This window comes from Sorex araneus, chromosome 5 (genome assembly GCF_027595985.1).
Source record: "Sorex araneus isolate mSorAra2 chromosome 5, mSorAra2.pri, whole genome shotgun sequence".
Lineage (NCBI taxonomy): Eukaryota > Metazoa > Chordata > Mammalia > Eulipotyphla > Soricidae > Sorex > Sorex araneus.
In genome coordinates, this window is record NC_073306.1 from 125,830,953 (window position 1) to 125,843,927 (window position 12,975).

The following is a 12,975-nucleotide window of genomic DNA, read 5'->3' on the forward strand; positions in this document are numbered from 1 at the left end:
CCCAAGCCCTCTGAGGAGTGACCCATAAGCGCAAAGCCAGGGAGTAAGCCCTGAGCACAGTATAGTGTGGCCCCCAAACAAAACCAACAAACAAACCAAACCCCCAAGAGGTCATTATGGTCACAGGCCCACAGCAAGATTCTTTGGGGGAAAGTCAGACTCAGAAACACCTTAGAGATACAATAGGAGCCAGAGAGACCACCCGAGTCTGCAGAGAAACGGCCTCACAAACCCTCCGACACACTCTCAAGGAAGCTCAGACATGTGAATGGCACCAGACACCTTGGGAGAGAGACACTGGAGCATGCCAAGACTGGAAACTTCTCTGGTACAAAGCTGGAGTCTTTTTGAAGAACCATACTTGGAACCAAGGACTGGATCGGTAGCACAGCAGGTAAGGCGTTTGCCTTGCATGCAGCCGACCTGGGTTTGATTCCTTCATCCCTCTCAGAGAGCCCAGCAAGCTACCGAGAGTATCTTGCCTGCCTGGCAGAGCCTGGCAAGCTACCCATGGCGTGTTCAATATGCCAAAAACAGTAACAACAAGTCTCACAATGGAGACGTTACTGGTGCCCGCTCGAGCAAAATCAATGAACAACAGGTTGACAGTGCTACAGTGCTACTTGGAACCAAGAAGTCACCAGAGATGTCACCACTACCAGGATGTTCTCTCAGGCAGGACCTAAGTCCCGGCATCCTCCAGCACAGCAGGAAGCACACTCAGGGAAAAGCTGAGTGATGGAGTCTCTGAATCCCAGAGGAGGTTCAATTAAACACCAGGAAGGAGGCTCTTACCAGCACACTTGGTTCTGGTGGTGAGGGGCGGCCCCGGAGGTCCTGTGCCTCCCTCTCCTGGTCGTGTGAGGAGCACCCGGATCTCATATTCCACATCGGGGTCCAGATGCCACAGCTTATAGTTGGGAGAGTCAACGATGTGGGTCTCGGCCCAGGTGCCCGTGGTGGTGCGGTATTCCACCTCCTTGAGGATGATGGGGCCATCCCCGATGATGGAATTGGCATTCGGCTTGATCCACAGGTATGTGGCCCCCACAGCCAGCAGCTCTGGAGGGGCGATGGGCGTGGGAGGTTCTGGAAGACAATGAGTGAAGGGCATTAGACCTATCAGGTTGATAACTCAGAAGCCAAGACAGTGAGGACCAACCAAGACAGAATTCCAGACATAGTCATACAAAGACCCTAAATTCCATGCTGACCCCATCCACATCCTACTACAAGTTTCACATTTCAAATGTAAATGCCTGAATGAATATTTCTTCAAAAAGTATGGTCAACTCCTACCACACTTCCTTAAAAAAACAGAAAGGATACCAGGAGGTTGGCTCCATAGCTTGGAAGCTGGCCTCACACGCTGGGGGAAAGTCATCCCAGATAAGGGATCTATCCCTTCACAATCACAATCACAAGTGATATGTGATTGGAGATCCTGCACAGGAAGGGAGATGCGTGCTGAAAGTAGACTAGAGATTGAACAGGATGACCACTCAATACCCCTATTGCAAACCACAACGCCCAAAAGGAAAGAGAGAGATATAAAATTGGAATGTCCCGCCACAGAGGCAGGGTGGGGGGGATGGGATTGAGGGGTGGGAGGGATATTGGGTTCATTGGTGGTGGAGAATGTGCACTGGTGGAGGGATGGGCTCTTAAACATCGCATGAGGGAAAAACAAGCACGAAAACGTGTGAATCTGTAACTGTACACTCACTGTGACTCAGTAATTAAAATTTTTTAAAAAAAAATTTTTAAGAATGAAAGGATATTGTGGAAGTGTGTATTCTCCACCCCTGCCATCACAAACCCTGATTATAGAAAAACACTCTAGGCTGAATGACACTTTCTAGCCTTGAATGATCACCTGTCTTCAGGTTAGTTAGGTTCAAAAGCCAGAAGAGCAGAATCCAAGCAGGTAAGATAAAGAGACACAATTGCAGAAACATGTCTGAAACTGCCTGGAATTCAAATCTCTGTGGATTCTCACATTCATGTTATTTCTTTTAAATGTTTACAAACATTTATTTAATTTCTCTTCTATACAAAAGGCTGTTAGTGGGAGTTCACCCTGAGTAGTAATATAAGCCTAAGTGTAAGAAAGGGTGTGGGCAGAGCAGGAATTCAGTTTATTTCTCAGTGTTCAAAGGTTCTTTCAGGCAGGGGAATGTCATTGGAGCCTACATAAAAACCAAGGGTCACAGGAAAAGTCACGGGAATTATCTTGTATCTTTCATTAGATTCTACACCTTCTGCTGTTAAAGTAGAACTCTGACAAGTATTTATGGTGGTTTTTATCTGGAAACCCTTAGCAAAGCTGAAGAAATCAACATGTATTTTGTACCTCTTGCAAATACATCTCACATGTCTCACTTCAGGTAATTTTTCACTTTATAACTGACATTTTAAAAGATTAACCACAAACAAGTGATCAAGTCCAAAACCATAAGGCATGGTAGAAATCTGTTCACCTCCTGATGTATGTTTTGTAAGAGTGTGTGTGTGCAGTATAAATGACATCTGTATCTATATGTTCATTGCAGCACTGTTCACAATAGCCAAAATCTGGAAACAACCCGAGTGCCCTAGAACAGATGACTGGTTAAAAAAACTTTGGTACATCTACACAATGGAATACTATGCAGCTGTTAGGAGCGATGAAGTCATGAAATTTGCTTATAAATGGATAGACATGGAGAGTATCATGCTAAGTGAAATGAGTCAGAAAGAGAGGGACAGACATAGAGGGACTGCACTTATTTGCGGAACATAGAATAATATCATATGAAGCTGACACCCAAAGACAGTAGATACAAAGGTCAGGAGGATTGCCCCATAGCTGGAAGCCTGCTTCATGAACAAAGGGGAGAAGAATAACAAAGGGCAGATGGAATAAAGAAGGGATCACTAAGAAAATGATGGCTGGAGGAACCAGTTGGGATGGGAGATACATGCCGAAAGTAGATAACAGAACAAACATAATGATCTCTCAGTGTCTGTGTTGCAAGCCATAATGCCCAAAAGTAGAGAGAGAGTATGGGGAACATTGTCTGCCATAGAGGCAGGGGGTGGGTGGGAAAGGGGGATATACCCGGGATATTGTTGGTAGGGAATGTGCACTGGTGGAGGGATGGGTGTTTGATCATTGTGAGATTGTAACCCAAACATGAAAGCTTGTAACCATCTCACAGTGATTAAATTAAATTAAAAAAGACAGTGTTTTTGTGTGTGTATTTTCATTTATTTGGGTTTTGGGCCACATTCAGTGGTACTCAGGGATTACTCCTGGATCTGCACTCAGAGATCACTCCTGGCAGGGTTCAGGAAACTCTATGAGGTACTAGAGATCAAATCTGGGTTGGCTACATGCAATACAAGTGCCCTACCTGCGGTACTATTTCTCTGGACCTGATTGCTATTTTTATTTGCAGCTAGAATAGCACTACAGTTAAACTTTTAAAAGTTTGATTTTTTAAGTTGAAAAGAAAAGAGAATACTCCCAATTCCTACCACCCAATAGAGCTGCCATTTTAATTTCTCTATGTCCCATTCTAGTTTTTATTCACTGCCTGTATCACTGTCATCCCATTGCTCATCAATTTGCTCGAGCGGGCACTAGTAAAGTCTCCATTGTGAGACTTGCTGTTACTGATTTTTTGGGTTGTTTTTTTTTGGCATATCAAATCTGCCACGGGGAGCTTGCCAGGCTCTGGTAGTAATAGCTATACAAATACTGGCAGTGTTTCTTACCTATGTTAGGTAGGAAACCAGTTATCCAGTTTGGAAGTATAATAGCTGTTATACATTTGGTTTTTTTTTAAATAATAAGAAATGCTGCAATGAACATCTTTGTGCAAATGATTTTAGTCCTTCTTGACTCATATTTTCATAGGACCATTTGCTAGGAATGGGAGCATCTGTCAAGGGGCAAGAATAGCTAATGACTATTGAAGTAGAACTAGCAAGTAGAGGTTGGGACATGCAGCTGGATGTGAAATACGATGTAGATGTATTCAAGCACTTTGGGATAGGGTTTGGGCTAATCAGACAGATAAGGCAGGTATGAATTTCAGTTAGGAACTCAGATGAGAGCAACGGGATAGATTAGACCCCGTCAGTGTTTTCTTTCTAATTAATTACCTAGCAACAAAGAGTCTCCAGAAATAGAATAATTGCTATGAGACAGAGGTAGACAATATTTTCTCTCTGTGTCTCGAGGCAAATCTTTAGAGACAATTTCAGATTGCCTCCATTACAGTCTACGGTTTGGTCAGAGAAGGAAATTAAGCAGATTAGTCAAGCCAGATGCTTTTCTTTACAAAGCCACAGAGGTTATTACTCAAGACCTTATTATCTCAAAGGTGTTTGCAAATTGATTTTTGGATAATTTGTTCCAGGTAGAGAAGTTACGTTGGCAGGCAGATAATTTCTGGGCTCATCCTTTGTGCATTTTAAATATATAGATCCTTTGATCACCATTATCAACTCTCCCAAGTTACCATAAGTCTTCAGTGACGTCCCAAGGGTGCTATTTGGTAGCTCTGTGATGGCTCTGCCCAATTCCTTAATATAATTATTCACAGACTGGCCCTGAGCAAAGTGAAGAGCAACAGGCTCCAGTACTTTGGGGCTTGAGCAAGTGGCCACAAAAAACTCTTCTGACAGCTTTCCACCGTCTCACGCTCCAGTTTCAAGAATCAGTAATATATTGCAAGCCACTAGAAATAAAATAATATATGTATCTTTCTAAGTGTTTCTTCTCTTTTCATGTATTCCAGAGAGTAGATGGAAGTAGACTAGCAAACATTCCCTTGAGGATACAAATGTCTCCATCTCCAGTGACTCACTAGTTTACATATCCATGTAGGAGTAGCCAGTGTGGCTGTTTTTCCCTGTGTTCCCTTGAGAATAAATTATACAGTATAGTGTTTCCTGTGCCTGGAACCAAGAGGTTACTAGAGAACTGTTTTTCTTTATATATTTTAGAAAATCTATGGATCTATAGTTGAAAATCTTTGGAAAATATAAGCACAGAGAGAGAAGCATGTATGAGGCATAGAATGATTTTCTTTGTTAGGTTCCATATTTCCTTAAAAATAAAAACATCAAGCTTAATTGTACCAGGTCTTATTTCTGCAGTGCAAAATATCTGAGAAGTCACTGTATTTCATTATTTAATGTCATCAGAAAGGGAACTGAGGCACAGGGAAAACTCACACCTGTTGAACAGGCGGTAGCAACAAAACATTGGAATTCAGAGCCCACATAGCATTCCTGTCACTCAATGTTCTTCTGGTACTTCATGTGTATAAGACATTTACCAAAAGAATCATAACAGGAAGTCTATACAAGTAGTTTTAAGCCTTGGGGGATGCATGAAGTTTTATGAAAATTTGATGAAAATTTTCAACTTCTCTTCCCAGAAAAAATACACATTAAATATGGTGCCTAGTTTTCTACCATGGGAATTCCAGAACTTTCAGTACCCCATACCTGAACCACAGGGAACCTGTGTTAATATCAAAGGAAATACACGGAGGTTCTGCCAACAGATTACATGCCCATTATAATGTACAATTTCTTTGTGGCCTTTTGTTGTGAGGTATCAGAAGCTGTGAATACAATCATGGATAGGAATGGAGTTTGATGTAGAAGTCACAGATACAGCTTTTCCAAGCTCTAAGGTTTCTAAACATGTGATGAAAACGGACATACTAAGAATGTCAGAGGACAATACCAAGCAAATGCCTAGGTTACAATGACCAAAATCTACCGAACACAGTCATAGACTTAATATTTGAGCAAAAAAATATTTAAAGAAAAGAATTATGGCCCTCCCCATGAGTTGCTCTATTTAAAGTAGAAGTCTTACACCAGGGCTACACTAGTAGCTTATGTTACTACAACAAAATACCCAAGACTGGGAAGTTATAACTACTAACACTTGCTTTGCCCAGTTCTGGAGGCTGGAGAATCCAAGATCATGGGGTCAGCAGAGTCTGTCCCTCATGATACTCCCCCTCGCTTTGTACCATGTCATTATGTGATGGAAATATATCACTGGTGCCCCCTATTCTTCTTTGCATACTACATCCATAATAATTAACACAATCACACAACTACATCAAAATCTAAATGCCTTCCACAGGCCTCACCCTTCATCAGCATACTGGGGTGAAGGCGTCAATACGTGGATGTGGTATGTATGTTGGGGTGCAGTTATGGCTCGAGTTCCAGAGGCCATGCTTTCTAAATCCATGTCCATGCATGACTTTTGCTACCCTAGAGTCTTTAGATAAAACACCTGGAAGAGGAAAAACATTTTTTAAAGCCCCAGCTGATATATTCTGTGCCTCTCATATGCCAGAATGGGCTGAGTGTGTGCAATTCAGTGGCAAGGGGAAACTCAGGTTCCCATGGAATCAGAGGGTGGGACAGCCAACCAAACTAACAATGACAAAGTAGAATGAGGGTGCTGAAAGGGCCACTCTGGGATCTCGGAAGCAACTACATCTGTGCTAGAAGGTAAGGAAATTTGTTATTTCTTCCTTTTTTTGTTGTTGTTTTCATACCCCCCCTCTCTCTTTCTCTTTCTCTCTCTCTCTCTCTCTCTCTCTCTCTCTCTCTCTCTCTCTTTTTGGGTTACACCCAGTGATGTTCAGGGATTACTCCTGGCTCTGCTCTTAGGAATTACTCTTGGTGGTGCTCAGGAGACCCTATGGGATGCTGGGGATGGAACCCAGTTGGTCACATGCAAGGGAAATTCTTTCCCCTCTCTGCAATCGCTCTGATCCCAAAAGTTCTTTAAAGGGAGCTTGAGAGCAGTCTGTGGGACCAGACGCCTGTGTTAGTCCGTACGTAGTGACTATTATGGAGATTTTGTAGCTCTGGGCTACTTGGGAAGTTACATCAGGGACTGAGTGGTAGGTATCACAATGAAAATTCTGTGCTCTGACCACTCAATCACCCTCTCCTCTAACACGGAGTTCCTGCTAGGGCCACTATTCTAGGTCCTGAGGAGACAGAATATTGTCTCCAAGATTGTCTCCAAGTTTGTCGAGAGCTCACCTCCAAACTTCCATTCAAGGGCAGAGAGAAAGAAAATAAAGGCAAAAACATGGATTCTGAATGTTTCAGGAGGAAATGAGAATATAAGGCATAATAATGGGTGTTTATAGATCAATAAATGAGGAAATATCCAGAAAAAAATACACAAGAAAAAAAGGAAATACCCAAACACGTACCATGAATAAGTCTCTGATGAAAACTATACTGTGCAAAAAAGTGCAAAAATAGAATAATCCAATGATTCCATCAGTATGAGACATTTAAGAACAGGCAGAACTGGGCTATGTAGAAAAGGTAAGCTTAGCAGTCATCTGCAGAATAGGTCCTGAGTGGGATGAGGTGTGAGGAAATTTTCTCAGATGTTGGAATGGAATATTTGTTTTGAGTAATTCATACAAATGGTTATGCCACCATGCCACCGGACTCTGTGCCAGGCTGTTTTTACTCAGGGCACCCCAGAGGGGGGCAGGTGAGAGCCCTCACCACCCAAGGGGCCCAGCCCTAGCAGCCGACCTCCACTACGCAACCGCCACCATGCTCCAGGCGCTTTCCACACGCTCGGGCTGAGCCTCCCACATGAGTGAACATATTCCTGAACCACACAGCTGCTTTGCTGCCACACAACACAGAATCATAGAGGGAAATAAATATATATGCCTCTCAGAGAGCCCAGCAAGCTACAGAGAGTATCCCGCCCACACAGAAGAGCCTGGCAAGCTCCCCGTGGTGTATTCGATATGCCAAAAACAGTAATACCAGTTTTCATTCCCCTGACCCTGAAAGAAGCCTCCAATGATTGGGAAAGACAAGTAAGGAAAGGCTGCTGAAATCTCAGGGATGGGATGAATTGGAGACATTTCTGGCACCTGTTCGAGTAAATCGATGAACAACAGAATGACAATGATACAGTGAGTTAATACAAATAATGATCTATCATGTGAAAACACGACAATATAATACTTGCACATAATACACATATTATGGTACAAGCCCAGAAGAGCCTGGCAAGCTTCCCATGGCGTATTTGGTAGCCAAAAACAGTAACAACAAGTCTCACAATGGAGACATTACTGGTGCCTGCTCGAGCAAATCAATGAGCAACGGGATGACAGTGATACAGTGATGGTATAAGCCAATGTTACTTCAATAAAGACTAAAATCTACTTCAATCTGGGTAAAAGAAAAAAATGAAAATCATAACACTGATGAGGTAATTTTCTGGAGAGAAGTTTGAGAAAGCTCTTTGAGATGATAAACATTTCTGTTTCTTGACTAAGCTTGTGTAAAAATAAATAAAGTACTGTAACACTATATTGCTGAAACTTGATCATGAACATGTAATGGTGTATCTCATGGTGATTCAATATTTTTTTTAAAAAATTTTAAAAACTAACAAAATCCGACCATCACCATGCTGCTGGACCCTGCACCAGGCTGTTTCACTCAGGGCTCCCCAGAGGGGGCAGATGAAACCCCTCCCTGCTCCAAAGAACCCAGCCCCAGCAGCCCAAACTCTCCAGAACTCAATTGTCACGCTCACGGCCACTCTCCTCATGCTTGGGCCGAGCCTCACCCACGAGTGAGTCTATTCCTGGACCACAGCATTCATGGCCATGCGACCTTCATAGGACACACCCTACCCATATCCCAAATTTGAAGGGGTTCAAAGTAAGAGACCACCAACCTTAGAGGGAAATATACTATTTCAGTTCTGCTTTGGGGCAAGGATTGGGATTCAGGATGGAAACACCCAAAATATGGTGGTGGGAAGGTGGAATGGTGGTGGGATTGGTATTTGAATATTATATCTAATCAAATATTGTGAACTACTTTATTTTAAAAAATTAAAAATAAATAAAATTTAGAAATAATAAAATCTATACTTGAGACATTTTGCTCTAAGTACATGACACATTAAAAGGGTTTAAGGGGGAAAGTCATGACCTCTCTGGAGCCCCACAATGGAAAGAATGCTGCTAAATCTGACTTGGAGAAAGCCGGTTCGCTTGAGGGGATGGGCCTTGAATCCTGCATGATGCTTGGATTCCTATGAGATTTCTAAAGAAAAGCGTGTTCCAGTCTGTGCCAGGGCTCCTGTATGAGCCTTTTCGTACCTGAACCTACCAACCTCCCTCTTTCCCTGACCTTCCATAGTCAACTTGTACAGTGAGGTTTGACTTCTGATAGCACCTCTGCTCACCAAGTTTGAAATCAAACCAAGAAGGAGGATGTTCAGCCTTCAGGAAGCTGAGTGATAAGCCAGAGATGGTGCTGGATCACTCTGGCATGGCAATGATGCTCTTCAAGTCAAGGACCCTACAAGGCCACCAGGTCTGTAGCAGCTGTCTCCGAGCTGCCAAAATTCTCCCTCAACGTATTCATGGTGAGGTGATCCCTTAATATAATTCTGTCTCATCCTCAAGCAGCAATATTCAGACCAATTCTATCTTTCTTTTCCCTGCTGTGAGCAGTTGTAACAGTCTGGCTCCCCAGAAATTCCTATGGAGAGCAAAAGTGCTTCAAATAACTCAAGCACAAACTGTATGTGTACATCTTGTCTGTATCAGGCAGAAATCAAGCATTTGGAAAAGCCTTGGATGTTACTAAAATATGAAGTGAGCCTTTGCCCGTTAGTCCTGCTTCCACCACTCTCTTCCTTACTCCACACTGGTTTTATTGCTTTCTTAATTGCATTGCCATTTGCTGACCCATGTGGATCTACAGGAATGTCCCCATGTTACCCTACCCAAGAACAAATGCACAAATCCTTGTCCCCTTGGCTCCTCCCTATCTCCACACTCCTGCACACGCATTTCTCCAGTGGCCTTTCCCTTCCCCTTATCACTAAGCCCCGCTTATTGTATTTTCAATTTGGCCCATGCCTGTTCAGATGCTGGGAGAGAGGCCACTCACAAGTAGTTGTGCAAAAACATCATGCTGATCATGTAGTCTACAGGCTGGCATGTGACACTGTTTCATAAAGTGTTGGACAGAGAATCAAGGGAGAAGGGAAGCTATTGTGGGACCAAGGTTTTCTCTTGCCCTGGCTTCACCCTCGTCAACAGTACAACCCTGGACATACTAGTGTCTCCTGATTCTTCTTTAGAATAAGAGGGTTTCTTATAATTCAAAAGACAAAAGCATGAAATTCCCTACAATGGACTGTAAATATTCTATATGCATGGTCTTATAAAAAGACAAAGGGGATTATAGGGATTCTACATGCACGCATGATCTGACTCTCCCTTGTGGGTGAGTGATCACCTGGAGATCCAGCCTCCTCCTTTTTCTCTGACCTTGAGAGAAGGTCAGGATATGATAAATGAGCAACCAATTCACTGGTAGATGCTCTCTAGAATTAAATCTTTGTGTCCTTCCCTATTGTATGACCAATGTTCAACCTGTATTTGAAATATTATTTTTTCTATTTAATTAAATTTTCGTCTCTGGATCTTGGCCATTGATGAGATTACATGGCACCAAAGGGCAGTTTGTGGGTGTGACTGCCAAACTACTGGAAAACTGGGGATCTGGGTGGGGGAGGCCCAGTCCTGATCTGAGCGGGCTTGGAGTTCTCAGTCAGAGGTCCTGCATACCTGGGTCCCCTGGTGGTTCCTTCATGGATGAGGCTCATCCGAACGCGTGGAGACTGGCCTTAAGCATGGCTGTGGCTGGGTTCTGCCCCCAGTCAGGGCTGTCTTCACCGAGGCACCTCAGAGTGGGCCAGGTTGAGTTTCCCTCCCCACACCAAGCAGAGCCCCAGCAGCCGAAAACTTCCAGAACCCAGCCACAGCCATGCTCAAGGCCACTCTACACATGCTCGGACAAGCCTCACTTATGAAGGAACTGACAGAGGAACCCAGGTATGCGGGACCCATGGCTGAGACCGCCAAGCCTGCTCAGATTGGGACCAAGCCTTCTCTATCCAGATCCCTAGTTTTCCAGTAGCTTGGCAGTCATACCCACAAACTGCCCTCTGGTGCCATATAATCTCATCAATGGCCAAGATCCAGAGACTATAAAACAAAGCTCCTGGAAGAGAGCAATGCAGAATCTCACATGGCAGAGCCTGGCAAGCTCCCCTTGGCATATTCGACATGCCAAAATCAGTAAAAACAGGCCTCATTCCCTTGACCTGAATGTGACAGGGACGAATGGAGACATTACTGGCGCCTGCTCAAGCAAATAAATGAGCAATGGGGTGGGATGACAGTGATACAGTGATAGAGTGAATTAAATTTTTGTAGGTATTGAATGAACCCAGAGTCTCACACATGTAAGGCAAGTGCTCTACTTTTGAGCAACATGCTTGAAGATGCCTTATTTCTATGGGGGTGGGGATTTATTTGATACATTTTCTTATAGGATATTGGGGTGGTAATCAAGAAATGAATAAAAGCAAAAAGGAGAATGATATATAGAGGAGAGGACGAACATCTAATCTAATAATTATAAGCATTTGGAGAGAAGACATCAAGCAACTGGAACAGAACAATAATCAAAGACAGAGCAAAAGAAGATGTCTTTGAAATGAATGAAGGTCTGAGTTTATAGACCACGAAGAGCACAGTGGGTTCCAGGCAAAATCGATGATGAGACTCAAACTTAAGTATATACTGGCAAAGACTAAAAAGAAATCCCCACAAGGATCAAGGCAAAAACAGATCTATGTCCATCAAAACTGAAAAAGACTTTAAAAAAATATTAATTCTCATATTTTGTACTCAGACTTTTTCATTCAATATGAAGTACTGTTATTGGCTGGTTAAGATAATAGTAATTATAAATGACCACAAAGGCAACTAACATCTACTGCAAATTTTTATAATCTATGATTATTGTTAGTGCCTTAAAAATAATAATTCCTCTTCTGGAAAGAACAGAGATAAATTAACTACCGGTGATTGATTTTTAGGGAGGAAGAAGGAAGTTACAAATGAAGGTATTTCCCCAATGTTAAATAATTGGCAATTCAAAGAGGCAGGTTGAAGATAAAACACCCTTACTATGGATCTCTCATCTGTACTCTCAGCCACAACGAAGTCTCTCTGTTTCTCTGTCTCTGTCTTTCTGTCTGTTTCTGTTTTTGTTTCTCTGTCCCTCTCTCCCTCTCCCCCCTTCCCTAAAACATACATACACATACAAATCTTTACGCCTCAAGAATCTGAAAGCCAGCGAAGCTGTGGTGCATTTGTAGAACCAACAGGATGCAGAATGGCACTCTGGTTCTGAAGGATGCAGAGCACACACTGCCCACTGGCCCTTCTGTGAAGACAAAACTACCTCCAGGGCTTCCAGCTCATTCGTGGTTCCTTCCTTCCTTGACAGTCTCACTCCCTCCTCTTTACCAGTGTTCCCTTCAACTTCCAAAAAATTTCCTGCACACTCTTTCCTTGTTTATTTTTGGAGCAATCTAAGCTAAGACTTCGTGCAAACCAAAGCAAGTTCACATAACCCTTCTGTGCCACCAGTTTCCTCATCTTTAAAATGTGGGTGAAAATAAAACCCCTCCCTCACAGATTTGTGACCAGGGTGAGTAAGATCTGATATTCAATGCCCCTGAATGGTCCCAGGACATGGCAGTGTGCTGTAGTAGGTGTCATCTTCACCCTCTCAGTCAGCAGTCAGTGCAACTATTCAGCAGTTGTTGGGAAACTTAATTGATACCCCCATGGGCCTCTCTATGCCCCTGCTCATAGAGAGACACAAAGAGTCCTTTAGATTCATCCCTCTTCCTGTGTCAGAATAAAGGGGTGGGGCACAGCACTGTCAGTCTGTATTCCTCCAACACTTCCACAAGCAAGTACATTCAATACATTCAAGAGTTTGGTCTTGGTCTACTTAACACAGCCATGTTGCAACCAATGAAATCATTTAAAATTGCATCACTCAGAAATT

General features: G+C 43.0%; 1 protein-coding gene across 15 annotated transcripts in view; it reads right to left on the reverse strand.

Moving 5' to 3' along the window:
* Window positions 1-12,975, reverse strand: part of PTPRT (protein tyrosine phosphatase receptor type T) — a 1,130,358-nt gene that overhangs the window by 621,145 nt on the left and 496,238 nt on the right. For all 15 annotated transcript variants that reach the window (XM_055137540.1, XM_055137536.1, XM_055137543.1 and 12 more), the window contains exon 7: window positions 796-1,089. In XM_055137540.1, coding sequence (XP_054993515.1) covers window positions 796-1,089 — 294 coding nt within the window. The remainder of the gene's footprint in view (window positions 1-795; window positions 1,090-12,975) is intronic.